The 22,891-nt window shown below is 37.9% G+C and overlaps 1 protein-coding gene across 4 annotated transcripts in view; it reads right to left on the bottom strand.

Annotated features, from left to right (window-relative positions):
• The window catches only part of PARD3B (par-3 family cell polarity regulator beta), a 1,041,361-nt gene that overhangs the window by 612,034 nt on the left and 406,436 nt on the right, over positions 1-22,891 (bottom strand). For all 4 annotated transcript variants that reach the window (XM_026454609.1, XM_026454611.1, XM_026454610.1 and 1 more), the window contains exon 3: positions 3,117-3,288. In XM_026454609.1, coding sequence (XP_026310394.1) covers positions 3,117-3,288 — 172 coding nt within the window. The remainder of the gene's footprint in view (positions 1-3,116; positions 3,289-22,891) is intronic.

The following is a 22,891-nucleotide window of genomic DNA, read 5'->3' as shown; positions in this document are numbered from 1 at the left end:
ATATGCGTGTGTAAGTATTACATCCCGGAAGATAAAGAAAGAATGGGAGGGGTCCACCGCTGTATGTATTATATGGAGAAGGTGGTTGTTGGTTTTTAACAGAATATTGTTGATGGTTATCTTGTGTAGGAAAAAAATATAAAAATTATACTGAACATTGAGTATCTTTTGATATCAGATACCAGAAAAACATAAATTTTGGGTGCTCAACGTGATGTAACCACAAAAATCTCGATTCCTAATATTTGTTGAATTGTGTCTGCTTAATTAAGCAAAGCAACGTGAGCCAATGAAGATTAAATTTGCTCTTTTCTTAAGAAAATGGCCTTCAGAGTGAGAAAACCAGTAAAAATTAAGCCCTATTTCTGCTGTACCAGGTTGGGTGAATGAGCTGTGAAAGGTACTACCAGTTCCAATGGCCTACAGGAGCTGACTGGGGAAGGGAGATGAAGGGCGAGAGTTCAATGGCTGGCATGTCACAAGCACCCTGTTAGGAGGAACTGCTGGGGCACAGGTGGTGCAAAACTCCTCTCACCGCCCCTCCCATTCTTCACCTAAGCAGGCTTTCAGGGTAGACCAGACAGCATGGCCAGGTCCCACTTCCAGAAGTGCCATGAATACAGCCTCTACTGCCAACCACATCTCTCCATCTAGAGGTACACAGCCTATGGCCACATCCTGCCCCAGAGCTAACAAGGAAACAGAATGGGTGGAGACCAAAGCTGGCTGTGTTGCTTCCTTCTTTAACTTCTCTATCTGAAAAACCTGACAAATACGTTTTTTCTTTGCTTTTTAAGTTCCAGAAGTGCAAAGTACCCAAACTGCTAGAACCATGAAGGTGGATAAGGGATGATTTTTTTACATCATTCATCCTTGCCCACATTTCTCCTGCTGATTCAGAGGAACCATCTGCATCAGCTTGCTAACGAGTTTGGATATGGTTCTCAGGGTGATGGGAAGCCAGTGAAGGTCGTTAAGCAGGGGAGTTATATTATATAATCAGATTTGTGATTTACAAAGGCAGCTCTGGCAACAGCAGGGACTGGAGAAAGCAGACACTGTAAACAAAGAGGTCAGTCTGAGGCCTCTGCAATAGTCTAATTGATGGCAAAGCTCCGGCCTGCTGTGGTGGCTGTGGACGGGGAAGCTGAAGAGCTGACGGAGTGGGGGAGGTAGAAGGAAACGGTGGAACTGGAGGTGATGCCAAGGTTTCAGGCCAAATGGTTAGAAGGCAATGTTTCCCACCTAAAAGTGAGGCAGTCTCATCATTTAACCTGGTACTAAGTGAAATGAGATTGTAGACCAAGGAGTTTAGTATTTTCAGGATTTTGGCATATATTCTCAAAGTAAACCCCAAAACAGTTATATTAGTTGGCCATTTTAGGAACCGCATATCAGAGTCAGCACAGCAAAATGGTTCCTCATGCTGTAGCCAGCAAGAGTTCAAATTCTGGCTCTGCCAACTAATAGCTTTATGATTTTTGCTGAGTTACTAAACTTCTCTGTGCCTATTCCTCAACTCTGAAAAGATAAAAATAATAAAAGCTGACTAAGTATGATGAGGCTTAAATTAGTTACTATGAGTAAGGGATTTAGATGGTGTGTACTCATGTAATAAATATTGTTTTCTCTGACTTATCAAAAATCATTATGGAAGAAGTAAAACGTCCACTTTCAAAGAAGTGGAATCTCAGCTGATTTTTTTTTTCTTGCATTCAGTATTATGTTGTTCCAATATTACAACAAAAAAGCTGAAGAAAACAAACTTTTTTCCCTGAGAACACGCATAAGAGAGAGGTGAAAACAAATTCTCCGGCACAGAAGTACTCTGAGGTTCGGTCATTTGAAGACCACAGTGCTTGCTTATAAATAGAATATTAAAACAAGCAAGAGCAATTTTCTTCTTTCGTCTTCCCTTATTGCCTAATTTTCCTCTCATGCCATTTGCATAATGGATAAAAAGGCATCCATTATGCAAATGAATGATGGGGCTGTAAGGTTGCTGAAGCCACAAGGCTGGCTTTAGATGAAGAGAAGCTGCCACAAAGCCCTCCAGCAGCCACGTTCCAGCAGACTGCTTCACTAGCTTGGTTCCAAAAGATAGAGGAAAACCCACGAAGACCATAGGTCATTAATTTCCATTTGGTTTATTTTAAAAGGGCCACTACAGATACTTTTCTGAAGATCAGTACAAAATACAGATTGTCAGCATTAGAGTATGTAAGTTTAACTTCACAGTATATATTTTAAATGGGAAAATGAGTACTATGTACCATTCTAACCATTTAAAGCATATGTTTTGCTTTAAAAGAAGAAGAAGCTGACCTTTGCAAAGTGGAATAAGCCTCTGTTCTTCTAGCTTGAGAATTCCCTCATAACAGGTGCTCTAAGCAGTCTCCAAATGTTGCACAAATACTCCACAGGCATAAAAAGTTGTTTGAAATACCAAGATATTAGTGGATTTTCAAAAACTTCATGCTGTTAAATTGAGCTAAATTTATCTTTAGAAGGTATCACCAAAACAGACATGTTATTTCTCTTGGAGTTGTAAACTGATTGAAACTTTAGAATAATATTTACTTTCTCATTCTACAAATACAATGAAAAATAATTCTAAGCAAAATTACTGGATGAATTGTCTTGTCTGAATAAATCATCAGAAAAGAATTTCAAAATTAACTTCAAAACATTTCCCCCAGATTCTTAGATTATAGCCTAGGGAGAAAAAGACCGAGGCTAAGAAAATAAAGTGACCTTTATTTCTAGCATGGATTCTTTGACAAACCTTGGCTTTTCCCAAATGACTTTTTTCAGGAACTTTTAAAAAAAGTTATACTCATATGATACAGGCACACTTCAACATTTAGCATCTGACTCCCCCGTGTTACTTCAAGGGCATACAATTCTGATTCACCTTCAGTTCAGCAAAAAGCTGCATCCACTTACCTAAGCAACAGTGGCTGCAAAGAGCTATGTACAAAAATAGTTTAAAGAAAAGATAAACCATAATATAAAAATATTAACAGGATAAAAGTCACAAAGAAGAAACAACACCTAATCAACAAGATGATGAATCTTCAATCAGGTGAAAAGAATACCATAAACATTACACATACCTAGTTTTAGAGCAGAAGGGGTTACTTCAATCTCCCCACCAATTGGTTTAAATGCAGCCAGTTGGGAAGCCACTTCTGTCTCAAAAGCATCTGGGCTCTGCCGTTCTGCAGGGTTTCCACTGGGGCTCTCAATCTTGTGGAGTGGTTCTTGTTCTTCAAACACAGCAATCAGCTACAAACAAATCCAACAACACTAATTAGTTTGTAGGACATGCATACAACACGGACACTATCTAGCTGAATGAGATCTTTATTTGGTTTCAAAGAAAATCGCCTCATCAAACTTAAAACGTTAATGTTACTATACCACAACTCTTAATTTTTCAATAATATTATGTCTATAAGCACTATTGTCAAGAAATAATACTGGTTTATTCATTTGTTTATTTTGTCTATTACTGAAAAAGAGAACCAATTTTGGCTCACTCTCTTAAAGGAATGAAATGGCTGCTTCCCCTTCCCACTACCCCACCTTCCCTAATATGCCTAAAAGGACTTCATTGTCCCTTTATTAAAGAGTGCTTCCAAAAACCAAAGTTGAACATGCGTTGAACTTTGCATATTCAATTTGTGCTTATCTTGCATAAATAGGTATCCCATTTTTGTACATGTCTTTAATTTTGTCCTTTTCCTTCATGATTGACTCTGTGTTGACTGGTTTAAGTCCAATGGAATGCTAAGTCCAATACAACTCAACATCATTACTTTTAATCTAATTATATGTCAATTTTATTTTACGTGAGAAGTATGCTTTTCACCGTTAATATAAAAACTCTTAACTGTCCATTTCCAAGTCATTTTTTTTCATTAAAATAAGGGTAAGATATCTTTAAAAATTCAAGTAATCACACAGACACTACTGTACAGGCAGTGAGGACAGCTCTGCTGAAACTGCACTTGTGGCCAACAGACAGCACCAACATTCAGAAACTTCATGGGTTTCTCATCAGCTGATGTAGAAAAGTCCAAATGTGACTACACGAGGCAGCTCAAAGATGCTACTGTCATTCCAAAAAGTGCAATGTGTGTAAATGTAAAAACCGGTTGTACATCTTTAGATATTTTCTGTTCATTAAGTAAAACAAACCTACTTATGATTCAAGCATTTATTCAGGAAAGATACTCAAAGCCCCATTCATAGGGGAACCCTGTTGGCAATAGTATTAATAACAGAAGTGCAGGGTTAACCAATCAAAACATCAAAAATTTCAAGTTCGGTCTTTCAAAAGAAATGAATACAATTAGGGATATGCAAATTGGCCATTCAAAAATAATTTTCATAATTGACTACTCATTTCCAGTATGGAGACTTCTTTAATTGGAAAATCCAACAATCCTCTTGCCACAGAAAAGAAATGCTACTCCTAAGGCATTATTTTTAATTCTTGAAATTGAGCACATGCATTTTCTATTTGCAACTGGCAACACTGATGAACTTGAGATAAGACTTAAATAGATTAATAATGAAAGATTATTCTAGTATAAAAAGAATCAGTAGAAGTGTATCTTTCTCATCATCCAGCCAGAATGAGTTTAACACTTTAAATCTTGAAAAGGAAAATGAAATCAGTTTTTTAATGTGGTGGATGTGTGATTTTCATCATTATTTCTGTTACATAATAACTTCAATTTTGTGTATTCATGAATTCTGACATATATTAGTAATGTTCATTTTAACATTTAACATACCTATCAACTAGGCAATGGCATATCATTTTGGTACTATGAACAGTTTAGTGTAAATTAAGAGTTTTATCTTACTCTTCTTTCATATGACATCCTTAACTCAGTATAACCCTCATGTGCCTTAAATATTGGAAAAACGAGAAAAAATAGAACATCAACTAGAAGTATAATACAAAAACTTAAAAGTGATAACTCATAAAATAATTATTTTTTTTCTTAAGATACTTTACTGTTTTCCACACATTTTATCCACAAAAGTATACAGTGTATGCAGTAAGAATATTATATCTATTTATCAAATGGTAGAACAGAGTAGCTCCGAAATTTTGTTTCCCAAGGTCACTGACTAAATGGTAGCTGGTAGTAGAATCTAGTCTTTTTAATTTTCAATCCAGGAGAAAGTATTTTCCTCTACTGTAGCTGTTTTCCAAAAAGAAAACTGTAAAAAGAGAGGCTACGCTGAAGAATGTCTGTAATTTGTCCATAAGGGTGTTATGCCCTAAAGAATGTGAACTCCACTTTTTGGCGACACAGGCAATACATCACTTTTCTTGAAGATTATAATAGCAAGACCTGATGCTCCCCAAATCTCATAAGCTCTGATTAAAATCATTGCTTAGATTGTTTCCCAGTTAGCACCTAGTTATCCTGAATGGATGAAAAAGTCTCTCCTCCTGGAAGAAGAGGACCAGCTGCTGATCTGTCACAGCTCTCATGGTTGCTTGCTGAACAGACTCTGCGTCCAGTGTTCATCTCAACATCTACAATATATACAGACTTACGCTTGTTTCAACATTGATAATTGGTTTGAATCATATGTTGCAGGTCCTTGTTAAACATATTACTTCAGTCATCTGAACACCTACATTCCTGGGTAGCAGACTCCTCAGAAGACAATGTTACAGAGACTCGTTAATTAACATAAACCACTCTTCTAGTCCCTCAACAGAAGGCATGCTGGTTTTTAAAGAATCCTGTGCGTGGAAATGGCCTTCCCTCCTTGCCTTTAAACCCATTCAAAGTTATCTTTCCCACAGAGATGCCTTGAACATGAAAGAGGGAATTCTATTTAAAAAGCTTTTGTGTTAAGGTTTCGCTTAGAGTAAACTTGTATGGCATGTGGGAGAGCTTTCACTGACACCTCAGGGGCTGCAGTAACCCACACCCTACACAAAACGCAAACCGGCAATGTTGGATTGGATGATTGCTCCTCTGCTGCCTTCTCTCTCCTTCTAGTCTGCCCTCCAGTCTCCTTCTATGATGCCAGTGTCCTTGTGCCACCTACTGCAGTGCTGGCATTTCCAGGAGACTCCATAATCCAAAATGATCTGTTCACACAATCTTTACTTCCAGTCAAAACTCCTGTTCCCGCAAGACCTCTGTCAGTATTTAAGCATCTAATCCCCAGATAGACACAGGAAGGTCAGTCTACGAATATGCTACAAGTTCTCCCACCAAACCAATGACCTTCTCAGGATCCACTTACCACAGGTCCCATCCCATTTTTTGCCTCCCCTCTGAAGCAAAAATTTGAAAGAGCTGTCTACACAGCAATTTCCAATATCTCTCCTCCCATTCTTTAATGAAGCCACTCTAGTCAGGCTCTCAACCCTCAACTCCACTGAAACTGCTCTTATCAAGATCAAAAACAGTCTCTAGATTCCTAAATCTAAAGGTGCTTCTCTGGCTTTACTTCAGGACACAGGTGATCACTGCCTTCTCAAAGCACTTTCTGCACTTGGATTCCAGGGTACCAGTCTCTTGGTTTACCCTTATTTCTCTGGGCCCTCCATCAAGTTTTCTTTTGGTTTTTCTTCTTCATCTTCTGGATTTGGTCTCCAAAAATGTTGAAGAGCATATGTCTAAATTTGTTTAGTGATATCATCTGTTTCATGGGTTAATATAACTCTATAGGCTGATAAATTCAAAATTTTAAGTGGTGCAACCCAGCCCCTTCTGTAACTCCAGGCTCATTTCCTAATCTAACGAGTCAAAAATGGAAAAAGTGACCTTCCAAAGCTCTTTCCACAGTTCTTTACATCCCAATTAATGGTAATTCATCCTTCTAAGTTGCTCAGGTCAAACACCTTGTAGCAATCCTTCAACTCTCTCTCCCTCCCCTCTCCCTCTGTCTCTCATACACTCTATTTGACCACTTCTCACCACCTCCACTGTCACCAATTTGGACCCAGCTACTATATGTTTCTTAACAGCCTTCTGACTAGTCCCCTTGTTTCTACCCACTGCCTCTTCCCCCTGCGCGCAACACAGCAGCCAGACTGACCTTGCTAGCACGAATTGGATCACGTGTCTCCTCTGAGGAGACTCCTGTAATACTTACCCACCTCACCTGAAGAAAAGCCTAAGTCTCTGCAATGGCCCGTATGGTCACTTGCTCTTATTTCTGACCACATGTTCTACCGATCCCACCCCTTGTTTTCAGTACGCCATCCAGCTGCACTATTGTCTTTACACCCGCCTCAGGGTCTTTGCATTTTCTGTTCTCTCTGCCACAGTCTTCCACCAGACACCTGCAAGGCTTGTTCCTCGATCTTTCAGATCTTTAATCAAATGCCAGGCTTTCTGTGGCTACATTAAATTGCAGCATCTTCATTACTCCCTGTATTCCCCTCCTTTGTTTTACTTTATATCATGTGTATCATCCTGTCAGCACCACGGCTCTTCTTATTTTATCGCCTGTCTCCGCACCTCACTAGAATGTAAGCTCCATGAGAACCCTGAGTTTGTTATTGATTGTGTATCCCCATTGGCTCGAAGAGTGAATATGCCATCATAGGTGCTTGATATATATTTACTGAAAAAAATCAGTGAAATATGAGGCAAAACAGATACTAAAATCTAATATAGCCACAAAAGATACCTAGATTTTTCATGTGTTTATAGGACATTCAATTTTTTTAATTAAATGAATGTGTATAAATGATTCATATTTAATCTTAAGATGCTCAAGGTATCATCATCATCATTATTGTTGGTTTGGCTTTGGAAATTATGGCAGATAAATTCCTCCTTTTTTATTCAACACTGGGGGAAATTGCTTCTGCCCCATCATACTCCAAAAATGGAGATTATCTATCTTCTCTTTCCTTTTCAGGCTCACTTTCAAAAGGGGGAGTCAGCCCATTTGGTGACTGGATGAAGCAGGATGCAGGCTGAATGGAGAGGTGGTGGGGTTCACAATCTGTCCCAGGTACTGCCTCACCCAGCTATCTGCCAATACACCACTTTGATTTATCTATTGTGAAGCTTTTTAAAAGTGTCCCTTAAAGTAGCTTAAGGACAAATGTGAATAAAACTCCAGAGCAAGTGGAGACGCAGCCTGAAGAGGTGTGTCATAAGCTCAACACTGAAGTGTCCAACTTTATTTTCAAAGTCATGAAAATTTCACATTGTAGACCCTACCAGCTTTCTGTACTTCTTTTCAATATGAAAAGATTGTATGATTAAGGCATCAGGAAAGTGAGATGCTTATCTCATGATTTAGGTATCCCTGTTTGAGAGAAAGAGGTTTAGTGTCTTTCTCAGGAACACATCTACCTTCTAAACAGGATTTAGGAAAACACATGGAAATAAATTAATTAACATGGTATGTGTGAATTATTTTCAATAACTAGATATTAATTGCCAAGGCTGACTGGTGTTCCCAATTCAAAGATTAGGCACTAGCTTCGTTAAGGGTATGCATTCACCCCTGCGTTACCCACGGGTGATCTGAAAGGAACATCTGAAACTAGGATTCTCTTAGAAAAAAAGTGATATCCATAAATCTTATTTTAGAAAATCATTCCATATTTTTCTCATTCCTTTACCTTGTAAAGGTAAAAAGAATAGAAAAGTCAACAAGAACAACAAAGAAACACTTTTACACTGTTTGTGGGAATGTAAATTAGTTCAGCCATTGTAGAAGACAGAGTGGCAATTCCTCAAGGATCTAGAACCAGAAATACCATTTGACCCAGCAATGCCATTACTGGGTATATACCCACAGGAATATAAATCATTCTTCTATAAAGACACATGCACACACATGTTTATCGCAGCACTATTTACAATAGCAAAGACTTGGAACCAACCCAAATGCCCATCAATGATAGACTGGATAAAGAAAATGTGGCACATATATACCATGGAATACTATGCAGCCATAAAAGAGAATGAGTTCATGTCCTTTGCAGGAACATGGATGAAGCTGGAAACCATCATCCTCAGCAAACTAACACAGGAACAGAAAACCAAACACCGCATGTTCTCACTCGTAAGTGGGAGCTGAACAACGAGAACACATGGACACAAGGAGGGGAACATCATACACCGGGGCCTGTCAGGGGGAGAAAGGGGAGGGAGGGCATCAGGACAAATACGAAATGCACGTGGAGCTAAAAGCCTAGATGATGGGTTGATAGGTGTAGCAAACCACCATGGCACATGTATACCTATGTAACAAACCTGCATGTTCTGCACATGTATCCCAGAACTTAAAGTAAAATTTAAAAAAAATTTAAAAAGAACTTTGGATAATTTACAATAACCATGACCCTGTATAACAGATCTGATCAAAAGAGCCATGTACTCTGCAATTTCACTCTATCAGTATCCCTTCCAGGACTCAGATCTGTTTTTATTCTAAAACACTAAGGTTATTATGATCAGTATCACTAGTAAAGGTGTGTGTGAACATGTGAGTATTTTAGGGAGTGAGAAGGAATGGGGTAGAATACTAACTTCCTTGATATATCCCTAACATGCCCAAATGCTGAGCATAGAGGCTGGCACACAATGAAAGGTTAAATTTAATTTCTTTTCCTACCATAGCTATCATTCTCTGGCTTCCAGACTGAGTCCCACTTGACTTGTTTATCCCTATTCTGCTTTTACTTTGTTGTTTTTCTTTAATCTCTTCATCACAGGACTGACAGAGGAACACAAAAAGTACCAAGATCAAACACAACCAATAGGTAATTTCTGCTTTTCTTTTATTCTTGTTCTTCATCATATAAGAACACACAACCCTCAGACAATACAGTACTGTATCACACTTCTGCCTAGCAGTACACGGTTTGTGCTGTCTGGTCTTTGCCGACCATAACTTGAAGCAATATACCAATGCCTTCAGCTTCTATGCCGACAAGTAAATATTTTAACAATAAATGCCGTGAAGAACATTTATTGCAGAGTCTCTCAATATTCATGGTGTGGTTTATTCTGTTGCCAACCTGTAGCATTCTGTCATTTTTATAGCCTGAATTTTTATAATCTGATGCTATTATCTTTTGCCTATGTAGAAAATAAAAAAGAATCATCCAAATGCTACAGAGTACAATAAACTGTATTTATAATGGCATTTTTATTCGTGATTACACTGAGAAATATGTGGCTCTATTTTAATTACATGTCAAGTGAACTAATGTACTACTAAGAAAGGCTTATTTGCCACATTGAGTTCTTTGGGTTAAATTGTTGAACTAAACAATGTATTGATATTTTTTACTGTTTCCTACATATTCCGTGTTACCAACTACCAAGTTAAATTAAAAGACAAAAAAAAAAAAAAACCCAGTATCCTATAAAATTGGAATCATTTGTCTCAAATCTTAATAAACACAATCAAATCTAAGTAAGACTGAGAAATTACAACAATTTCACAAGTAGAGAAAAACACATTATCACCTTTGGGAAGGGAGTGAAACGGCAGAATTTCATTTAAATGTATGCATCTGCTTGTAACTAAATAACAATTGACTATGTGAGCTGATTTTTATGCCACTTTAAACGAAGGTTTCAAAGTATGGTCTCTTCCTTCATAGGATTTTGACAGCTCGCTAAAAGCATTTAATCCAGATTTTAAAAATTAGCAGGCCCACTTTAGCATCTTCATCAGATGCAAGCATCAGCTCTAGCATCATCAAAGCAGGGACATAACAGCTCTGATTCTCAGAAAGTTCAACTGACAGTCAGTAAATGAGATAAACTTATTTTCATTTCCTCCCCAAACTGAAAATCCATAACAGGAACCTTTATAAATTTTACAGCTTTAAGCATTATTCTGAAGAAAATAACATGATTTATTCAACTGTACTGAAAACTCTATTTATCCTGATCACTTTTTAAAGATGCATCTGCTTGAATTGTCCCATAATAACAAAAATACGCCCTATTAAATAACCACCCATATTTCAGTCAAATATACATCTACTTCTTTTAAATTATGTAGTATGTTCCTAAAGAAGCCAGATACACATTAAACCCATCTTATATTGAATCACATTTTCTTCTCTGACTTGAATTAAAATTTCAAAGATGATATGTTATCCCTTGACAAGTTGAAGAAAATTTTGAATTTGTGTCTGCTGTATTATTTACTTTCTTTAGGGACACTCACTCACTATTCATTAAACAACATTCACAACTCACATCTAATATACAAAGGGGAGGCCTGAGAAGCCCTTGTCTCTGTGCCCTTCACCATCTCTAGCAGTGGTAGGGCAAAGGGTGCCATTGAAGAGGTCAAGTGACATCCATAAAGCCCTTCTCCTAGAGATATCTAGAGATTAACTATGGTAAAAGCAAGTCAGATCAAAGCAGGGAGAAGTTTCAAGCATCACAGAATAACATGAATGCTAGAAAGTTTAAAAACTCAATATACCTGCCTTGTCAATAACCTTCTTGCTTCCCAAGAATTGCACATAATTAAAAAAAAAAAAAAAAAGACACATGCAAAGGTGGAAGATAACATACTTGAGTTAAACTGTCTGGAAAATTCTCAAAGATGATCCCAATTTACTAGGTGGTCTCACTTGCCATTTCCCCAATGTATCACTAGCTACATAGACTAATTCTTTCCAATCTCTAGGGCTTTGAAAATCTTGGGAGGAAATAAAGACACAAGACAAGCTGGGATATTTAAAATGTATGGACACACATACACTAACACACACATACACACACACACACACACACAAGTAGTTTTTCTTCAAGTTAATCTTAACTAAATTACATACATCTTACCTACATTTTTTAAACAATATTCTATTTGAAGCAAGTATACCCAACACTAGAAGACATAAAATAGTACATGGAAAATATTTCTAAATTATAAAGCACTACATACATTTACAATATTGTAACATCCATATTCAATATTATTTAACTAGCTCCATTTCATTTTCCCTCCTTCCCTACAACTTCTACTCTCTAGTCAAACCAAAGGTAGAATCATCTCAGAAATATACTCTCTGGCAATCTCTCAGTTGAAGCATAATGCTGCCACCGCCATCCATAGGTATGTCAATAAATCCTTGAAGGCAATAACTTATTGGAACCTAAGGCTGGTTTATTTCTGCAAAGATCATTCTCCAACAATTAAATAAGCCCAAGGAACATGGCAAGGGCCTGGGTGTGCTTCTGACTTCCAATCTGGCCCCCTGACATTTAACCATAACACTATTGTCAAAGTGGTCTTTCCAGCATACAGATCTGGGTGTGGTCTTGGCCCAGCTTCAAGTTCTTCATCATACATCGTCAAGACTTTCGAAATAAAGTGTCAGTCTGCCATAATTATCTGCACCAGGCTCTCCAGTATCCCACAGTGCTACATCCATGACTGTATCATCACCTGTCACATAGCATGAGGGTCTTTGGTATACTTGTCCCTACCTATATGTCAACAGTAAGCTACTTGAAACTATGGGTCACATCATTAAAAATATTTCTCAAATACTTATATAGCCCTTACTATGTGCTAGGCACTGTATTAAGTGCTGAAATGTATTATTTTGTTTCATATGCATAAGAAATCCTATGATAAATCCACTGTTATTCCCATTTTACAGATGAAAAAACTGAAGTACAACTGACTTTATATTCCAAGCTCCAAGTACGTTACTTGGCACATGGGAAAAAATTGCTTAGGTAAATGAATGATCTACGTTTTCTGCTATATCCAAGCAGGAGAACAAAGCCTCTGTCATATGGATATCTTCACTTTGGTGTGAACACCATCTCCCTACTCCTGACTTTTCCATCCTGTTAGGGATAAAGGTCATCTTCATGCCACATACATTCCTATGCACAGCAAAATAGCTTCTGTCCATCTGTGAGGTTCAATGTAAAACTGCATTTAACAATTGCCACATCCATCTAAAATCTACTAATATTATGATTTCAACCTTGTCTCCTGGTGGACTACATATACGTATTTGATTTTCTTCCAGAGGAATTATTTTGAAATTGTAAAACAAATTTGTGCATTAACATACCTAGTTTTGAAACAAACACAACTGTACAGTGTTCTCCACGATGGCTGTTAGAAGAACGCTGCTTATTTGTACTAATGACTGCAATCCAGGGTGTATTGCTTAATTTTGTGGATTAATGAGTAAGCAATCAAATGTGATTTTAAGTCATGAATATAACAAACATACTATTCATTTATTTTGACAAGTATTTTAATTTATGAGACTTGGCTACAAATAGAGCAGACTATTTTGTAAAAGAACCTTTCTGCTTTTAAGACAACTCAACAGCTCTCAGATAATAAACCTCTGCAGAGAATGGTGACAAAGCCACCACCTTCTAAAGACAGATCAAGAACTGACAGGTTGATAGAAAAAAAAAAACAATATCTTACTGTATCATTAAACATTTCAAAGAGATGGATTTTGCATATACTTGAGCTGTATGAATATCTTTAGGGTTTGCAAACCACACTGAATGTTCTGACTAAAGTAGGTCAGTGCTGGTCAGAGTAGATGCAATGGGCATAATTGTCCCCTGGCCTGCCACCTTGATAGCCTATTACACAAGTTTTGGCAGCTTCATATGTCCTGGGGTGGCCTCATATTCCAGGCCAGAGATCCCCCAAGGTCAGGTAAGGTAGCAAGTGGACTGCAAATATGGAGAAGGTCACAACCCCCTGAAAATTAGCTGGTGATTAATTGGTACTACATTTCACCAGACTGGTTAGGGAACTGACTCTTTAGCATGAACACATTTAGCAAATTGGCCTACGCTCCCGCTGATTGACCTCATGACAGGTCCAATGATGTTCTACCTTCTCCAGCATTTCATGACAGCTGAGCAACTGGTGGAGACTACAGAAAGGTCAGCATACAGCCTGATTGAAGGATGAGGAAGCACTTCTCTTAAATATTTCATTTAGACTCCCCTGTCATGGATGACAAGGCTTCAAAGCTGATATTTAAAAAAATTAACACTGCAACTGCAGGTAGGTTTAGCTGCTGAACTCCTTCTGTCTGAGTGGAAGTGCTAACCTTTTCCTTTAGCTTTTAATTGCTCTGTATCTCCTTAGCTAGTGATAATATGGCCAACCCTGATGAGATAGGTGTTGACTTTGGGAGCATCTAAATGTCAAGATTTATAATTATGATTGTGGGTATATTAAACCAACATAGAATGATGCCCCACTAATTGGGGTCTGAAGACAAGAAAGCTGGGGTCCTTGCTCCTTCCTCACTGTTATAAGTGGTGTGGTACCTCTTTTCTAGAAATAGTTGACATTCTGGGTCTTGTCTCTAATTGTAGACAGTCTTTGTGAGTTAGTTTTAAATTTATAAATTTAGCACAAAAGACCTTCCAAAAGCACCTAAAATATGAGCACATAAAACTATGACTTGTTTCTAAATCCAAAATTGAAATACATTGAGCATACTTATGGCAAATAATGGAACACAAGTGTTGAAATTAGGACTGGACCCAAAAATCCAGGTTGCTGTGACCATTGGCAATACTGGGTTTCCAAGGTCAGTCCTCAACCTAATACTCCCAGACCTAACGGCCACTTTTGTACTTTACTACTTTTGGTGTTTACGGTTTCTAAGCAAAAAGAAAAGTGTAGAGGCAAGATGTGAGGATTATAAACTCCCCCAGATCCCTCCAGCAAATTGTGTCTGTAGTGTGACTGTGTGTTAGAGAGAGGAAAAAATGAACAAAACTTCAAAAGGATTAAACTTTGGTGCTTTCCCCCTAGTCTTCTTTCTCTCTTTCTCTCTCTCTGTGTATGTTAACAAATATATGTCAATTCACAATGCATAACACACAATTTTGTTTCTGATATTTTCAGTTACTATTTTTCTTAAGAGCAACTTTCTCTAATTGTAATCCGTAAAGACAAATAAAGAAAATTCATATGGTTGAATAATATTTCATAGTATATTCAGCCATCTGGTAAATAGTGTAGCATTCTCCCGTTCCACACATACGAAAGTATAGGCTGTCTTTGCATAGTCCCAATACTAAGTGTTATTTCTAATCATTACTAATTTTGCATATAAAATTATATCCTGTCTAAACTTCAATTTTTACTAGTGATATTGACACACACACACTCTCTCTCTCTCTCTCCACACGTTTTGGTTTTTTTCAGACTGAGTCTCGCTCTGTCGCCCAGGCTAGAGTGCAGTGGCCAGCTCACTGCAAGCTCCACCTCCCGGGTTCATGCCATTCTCCTGCCTCAGCCTCCCAGGTAGCTGGGACTACAGGCGTCCGCCACCACGACCATGCTAATTTTTTGTATTTTTAGTAGAGACAGGGTTTCACCGTGTTAACCAGCATGGTCTCGATCTCCTGACCTCGTGATCCGCCTGCCTCGGCCTCCTAAAGTGCTAGGATTACAGGCGTGAGCCACCACGCCCGGCCATGATATTGACGATATTTTTAGGCGCTATTTTTACTTCTCCAGTAAAGTGTCTGTTTATACTCTGCCCTTCTTTTTCACTTTGTTTTTAGTGTTTCTTATTAACATGTATAAGTACTTTTTATTTTAAATATATTGAAGTTGTCTTATTCTTGCAAATTTATTTTTTGCCAGTTTACCTTTCAATTTTGTTTACAATGTAAAATTTTTCATTACATGGTATTCCATTCACTTAAAATCCCTATTAAATCTTCAAAGCTCCCTTGTAAATAGGCACTCACCTGGAACCAGTAATATTTTATGATGGGCAAGTAGTAAAACAACGTTGGTTTCATTTAATTTACTACTTTGATAGTCCCTTAAGAGAGAGCAGGTGGGAAGTGTTTTGATTGATGGGCCTTTGGTTTTTAAATCACACATTCACATTCTAAACAAATACAGATGGATAAAAGCTATTACAATAAAAACATGCACAAATAAAATTTTAACATTTCTATGATTGCATAATCCAAGTGTCTATCATTATTTCCTACAAATTCTTTATGTTGAAATTTCATATCATATGTCCATTACTAACACGGGGTAAATCTACTCACAAAGCTCATTTTAAAAACTTTTATGTGCTTAAAGACTCTAAGCTTCCATTAGTTACTTTTCCTGTTCCCCAGAATAAATAACATTTTATATATTTTAGCCTTTCTTCTACAATCCCCCACTATCCGGTCATCAATCATCGTTGCTGCTTTCCTGTAAACTACCTCCTTGTTCTTCAAATTACCAAGGATTAAAAACCCTAGAAAGGATCTGACCAGTGATAGTGATGGGTTAAAAAAAAAAAAAAAAAAAAAACATGTGTCTGTGAGCATGTGTCTTTGACTCTCACCGAAGTCCTCTTTTCATCGTTTCTTGAACCGTGTATTTGCCAGAATTCAGCTAGTTTATCACCCTGATGACTGCTTGCTTTGCAACCACATTTCTCTATCCTACCAAAATGGTTTTGGTTCTATTATCATCCGGTTGGCCCTGACAATCCCACCCTCATGTAAATTTCAAACTTAATATTTATTTCATCTACATATAGGTAATATATGAAACACTTCTCAAAGAATTAGGAAACATGGGTTCTCTCAGAGAGTTCATCTATTAAATAAGTAATGGTCCAGTTATAAATACACAAAGTGAACTTAAAAATAGGCACCCAGAACAATATTTAAATGACTATATAAACAGGCTAAAGAAGTGGTGTTTCAATGAGATAACGGAGTAATAAAGTCAGGAGAACGGTGTCAGAGGTGTATTTGCTGGCAGGACTATTTTAGGTACTGTCCAGTTGAAGGGATCCACTGGATTAAGGAACAAACCTGAAGTCCCAGTAACAGAGATCTACTTACTATGAAATAGCTGACAGACACATGAAAAATCGTGACATGGTATCATCAAATTCATGAATCTAGGACCGAGTACACAACTTTAGGGGCCCAGTATATAATGAAAATGTGTAGACCTTGTTCTAAAAATGTTAAGAACTTCAAGACGATGACATTAAAGGATTAAACCAAGCATGGGCTTCTCATAAGCATGGAACCCTGAGGTCATGTGCATAGAAAGTTGGCCCTGCTTGAATTATATGACTCTCCATGCTTATTTGGTTTCATATTTCCCAAGCAATCTCTGTGATTTGACTTCTTCCCTCAATTGTCCAGCAAGGAGAAGATACGTTGGCTAGAGATTATAAAATATCTAGTCCCCTTAGTGGGTTTTATACACCTTATAGTCCCAGTGAACCTTGCTAGTTGAAAACAGAATGCTTGAATCAAAAAATTCCAGAGCAGTGAGAAGACAGAGTTCTACGCTTGGACCCCAGATGTGGTTTAATAAACAAACAAACAAACAAACAAAAAGGTTTCAGTATTTAGTTCCTAGGAGATCTCTTCTGCAATCTCCTAAATCTTTGAGGAGTCTCCCATTTGAACATCTAGTTCATATTTCTTCACTGAAAATACAGTATTAGCTTAGAAGACAGTTTAGGTCAAAGGTAAATAAAGAGATGTCTTGTTTCATTTAAATACAAAATAACTGAAGAACAGGTTGTTTTCCATTGATTTCCAGGAAAACATCTCAGTTTCTTTCCAAGGTCTCCCAAGGCCCCCATAAATGGCCTGGAACTGAATGCAGCCTCCTCTCCCTGCATGCACTCAGCTGTATTCTTCAACACTGGCCTCCTCCCACCCCGCATGCTCTTGCGTCTACTGGCACTCTTTGTTAGAATCCTTCATGGTTGGGAACCTAGATTCTGCAGTCACACTGACTCAGTTCAAATCTGGGCTCACACCACTTTCTAAATGTAGGGAAGTTATTTAGCTTCTCTGAGCTTCAATGTCTTCATCTATACAATAAGGAAAAGTATAGCAGTTAACATTTACTGAATGTTTACCATATTCAAAGCAGATAGTATCAGACTGTATTATCTCACCTATTTCTCCTACCAGTGCCTGGAGGAAGTTCCTATCAATATATTCAAAATGGGGGGCAGGTTAGGTTTACATGACCAGTAAGTGATAAAACCAGGACTAGAAGCCATCAAACATCAGCACCTTCACATTATTCTGTGCCTGTCTCTCAAGTTGTCGTATGAGATATGACTTTGCATAGTGCTTGGACACAAAGGAATTGCTCTTTTAATGCTAGCTATTATTGTAATCATCACTATCATTATCGATCAAAAGTCTTACTCATCCTTTAAGATCCAACTTAATTTGTATCTTGGACAGTATCTTGTATCTAGAGAGTGCTTAATAAGTGGGCATCTAATGAATAAATTTATCATACTATGTTCTAATTAGAAATAATCAAAGTCACCTTTAAGAGACCAAGCAACTCCCAGCCCAGGCCAATAGGTGATTGAATATTTGACTAATAAGATAGACTTGATTTATAAAACTTAAATAAACTAACATCTCAAAAATTTTCCAGCAGAATGTGTATACATTTTCAACAAATTTATAAAATGTATTTTAAAATTAAAAATGCTATTAGTAGGCATATCACCATGTCAAATGATAACTATCACACAAAAAATTAAAAGGAAAACAAAGGCTGAGCACTGTGGCTTATGCCTGCAATCCCAGAACTTCAGGAGGCTGAGGTGGGAGGTCTACTTGAGCCCAGGAGTTTGAGACTAGCCTGGGCAACATGGCAAGACCCCATCTCTACAGGAAATTTTTAAAAATTAGCCAGGTGTGGTGGTGTGTTCCTGTGGTCCCAGCTACTTGGGAGGCTGAGGCATGAGGATCACTTGAGCCCAGGAGGTCAAGGCTGCAGTGAGCTGTGTTTGTGCCACTGGACACCAGACTGGATGACAGAGAGAGACCCTGTCTCAAAAAAAAAAAAAAAAAAGGAAAGAAAGACAAATATACTGGTTTAATTGCAAGGAGTAGAAAAGAAAAAAAAAGACACCAATTAGAGCATAATATCCATCCCACATTTCGTACCTAGAGTTTCTACCCGTGGGATATTGATACTGGGGTTAAGAGAAATAAGTCCCATTTCCATAGAAACACAGAATAGTCTGCCATGGAAATATATCTCCAAATGTAATCTGTTTTCAATAGTTTTATCTCATAATAACATCTCTGGAGTATGGGGGAATACAGATGCTAGCCATTCTGTGGTATCCTTTCATGCAAGTTTCATGACTGGAAATGCTACACAGCATTTTCTCAGAAAGTACTCTAGAAAACCAGTACAGTTCATCAACTTTAGTTCAGAAAGTCTCTATTCCTATAATTTACTTTGTTTTTATAGGGGAAAAAAAGACTTGGGAAGGTTCCTGTGAGATGTGGAAAAACACCATTATCTGTCAAGGATAAACATGTTTTCTTCCCCAAACCCTTGAAGTCAGTGAAAATGGTTTCATATAGTGAATCACCAAAAGAAAAAGCCCTATTTTTATTGGACTAAGACAAACAATTTCTATGAATCAAGAGGGAAAATGGAAAGTGAGTGTGGACAACCAATGGTGAACATCTGATATTGCACTTAGAAAACCCTGTAAGATCAACACCAGGGAACTGGAGAAGAGTCTGGTGGAACAATAGGTTCCTTTTTTTGTTTTAATGCTCATGTTCGGTCTCTGTGTGCTGGAGAAAAATTGTTTTAAATGTGTTCAGAACTGGAACGTTTTTGGCAAAGGTGAACCCATTTATCTAGTCAAATCTAAACGGAAGTCTCAAGTAAGTGCTCCATGTAACATGCAAATTATTCTCAACTGATGTAGCTAAACTTGACAAATGTACGTCCAAAATCACACAGCTTCAATGTCTTGCTTCTAGCTTAACGGGAGAAAACATCATTTATTTGTAGCTGCCAAATACTATATTCTCACTAATTTAATAAGCAGCCACCATTTTCTCTGTCTTTGAAAATTTATGTTGGTCTTTGGACAGGTCTGGCTGCCTTTTTAAATCTAGTGGTCTGTGACCATGGAAGGTTTTAGCCAAAGGGGAAATGACTCCATAAATCCTCAGAGGCTGTCTCACATTAATTTATAGTTTGAAGGCTCCAAGACCATACGAAAAGCCTTTAAACAAGAAAAATCAACACATACCAACACATATGTATTGGAAGTCATCCTACCTTACAACAGGAAGTATTCCTGAGTCTTCAGAAAGCAAAGCATGTGCAAACATAGTAAGATACAGACTTTGTAACACCTGTAGAGACTTGCGACTTAATTATTAAAAAATCTGGTCATATTATATCATGAAGCACATTAGTGCACAAAGTAGTTTTTGGAGCAAAATTATGATTACGACATTTCTGCTCTTGAATTTTGCAAACAATAGACCTATTCATCATGTCATTACTGGAAAGCAAATTAAGTTGCTTTAGAAGATGACATGTCACTTTCCTTTAGAACTCATGGTAGGTCTCTTTAAATCAACAAAGGTGTTATTTCATAACCTCTTAAACTTATCTTGCAGGTAAAATGCATGGAAAGAATCTTCAGACTATAGATAAGCCATCAATTTAAATAAAATAACTAAGGCCTGGAAAAATTCAATGAATTTCTAGAGACACGTGGCTAGTTAATAAGGAAATAAGGAAAATACTTTAGCCAAAGGCTAAGAGGGGAAGGGGAGGGGAGGGGAGAGGAGGGAAGGGAAGGGATACCTTGAAAATAGGCCTCGAGTTGTCCTAGGTACTGCAGTTCCCACTATTCTGGCTTGGTATACACCCAACATACTTTACTTATTTACTAACTTTCTTAGCTCCTAAAATTATTTAATATGAGACTCCTGGACTCCTGCCCTATGTTTAACTAGAGTATGTAGAGTTCTTTCCACGCTATACTTACTCCATAAATAAAATGTCATTGACAAAATGAGATGAGGCTCTGAAATTCTCAAAAAGACTGTAAATTCATTATCATTTGTAAAATAAGTGATACTCTCTATAGACATAACTCCCTTAAGTCAACTGTTTGGCATCACTAGCAAAATACATATGCAGAGCACAGCCTCTGTCATGGTTAATGTTGTGTGTTAATTTGAACCACAGGGTGCCCAGATATTCAGTTAAATCTTATTTCTGGGTGTGCTAGGAGGGTGTTTCTGGAGGAGATTAACATTTGAGTCAGTATCTGAGTAAAGCAGACTGCCCTTCCCAAAATGGGTGGGCCTCATCCAACCCACTGAAGGCCTGACTAGAAATAAAAAGACTGAGTAAGAAAGAATCTGTCTTTGCTGCCTGACTGCATGGGCTGAACATTTTGGTGTTGTCTGTTTTTTTTTTTTTTTCCAGCCTTCAGATAGGGACGGGAACATGAGCTCTTCTTGGGTCTTCAGGTTGCTGGCTTCTGGACTGTACTTTATACTGTCAGATCTCCTGGTACTCAGGCTCTCTGACCAGGACTGGAATCATATGTCAGCTCTTCTAGGTCTCTAACTTCCTGGCTACAGATCTTAGGTCTTCTCCATTTCCCTAACCATGTGAGCCAACTCCTTATTATTTATCTATCTACACATGCATAAGCCTAGTGGTTCAGTTTCTCTACAGAACCCTGACAGTACATCCTCTTTACCCAGAGGTCAAGCAACTGGCAAAATCCAAGCATTAAAACAAGGTCTAAGACCTAGAAGCAAAATAAATCCCCTCAGTGTTCCCTACAATTACATAGAGCTTGTAAGATGGTCAATCATGGAATCTCCACGCTAGAGTTGATTAATAGAAAAAATGGAAAGAAAGGCAAGACTTCATAGATTTAAAACAGAAAAAGCGGAGCTAAAAGGAAACAGAGAAAAATTAAAAGCAGATACAGAACTATGTATCCCAGCCTTGACTGTGCCTCAATGAGTGAGGAAGGATTAAAATGTGTTTAGTAGCCCTGGATGAGAAACTAGATGAAATACTTCGATTCCTACAGCCAAGAGACACATTTTCAGTGCCTGTAACAGGCCAAGCGCTGTGTTAAGAACTGAGCATATAGCTCCTCATTTCAAGAACCTATCAACTCAGAAACAGCAAGGGCAGATGAATATGCAAGTCAATGTAAATATTGTAACATGTGATGAAATAGTTGAATGAGCAAAATACCAGGCCAGAAAAGCAAGAGGAAAGATTCATTCTACGTTTGCAGGGAAGCTGTTAAGCAAGGTATAGAAGAGAAAAGGACATTTAAGCTGGTCCTAATTAGTGTGATTTCACCAGACAATGGGATTGAGAAGTCCTTCAAGGCAGAAGAAACAATACACACAGATGCATGGGAGCACGAAATTGCAAATTCACTATTTGCAAAAAGCCAGTCAACGAGCAGGATGTGTTTTGAGTGTAGGTCTCTGGAGGTTGACAGGAAAAGAAATACAGGAATTAAGGCTAAACTGAAAGGTTAGAGACAGAAAGCAAAGGACCTTGAATATCTTGCCCAGAGATATTTTTCCCAATATTTGTACTAGGTTTTATGACCTATAATTTGTGCTTGTGTTTGTTAGACCTTCCATCCTAATAACAACCCTATGAAGAAGGCCACTGAAACCAACCCCAATAAAATTTTATAAAATCAATTAAGGGAAGAAAACATTCAACAAGGCTTGCAGCACAATCAGAAGCATTCATGAGGCCCATTTGCCCTTTGGCTCACTTCCTTGTAGCTGGTCGCTACTTACCACTCCAGAATAACATAGCCCTTGTCACAAGAGTGTGTTCCTTTTCTGTTCTATAGATAAGATCTAAGACATTGTGAGATGAGAAGTTTTCCCTTTGAGGAGTTTCTCCTTCAGGTTCTGCACAGCAATAAAACTACCCATGCCAGCTGGTCTGGAGCACCCAGCAAGGAGTTGACTTACACATGAACACAGTTTCTATATCCTGGTGATTTCATCCCCCTGACCTGAACCAGTGACCCCAATTTGCTAGTCCA

The sequence above is a fragment of the Piliocolobus tephrosceles genome, chromosome 11 (assembly GCF_002776525.5).
Source record: "Piliocolobus tephrosceles isolate RC106 chromosome 11, ASM277652v3, whole genome shotgun sequence".
NCBI lineage: Eukaryota > Metazoa > Chordata > Mammalia > Primates > Cercopithecidae > Piliocolobus > Piliocolobus tephrosceles.
The sequence above is the reverse complement of the archived record's forward strand: the minus strand, read 5'-3'. Positions and strand labels throughout refer to the sequence as shown.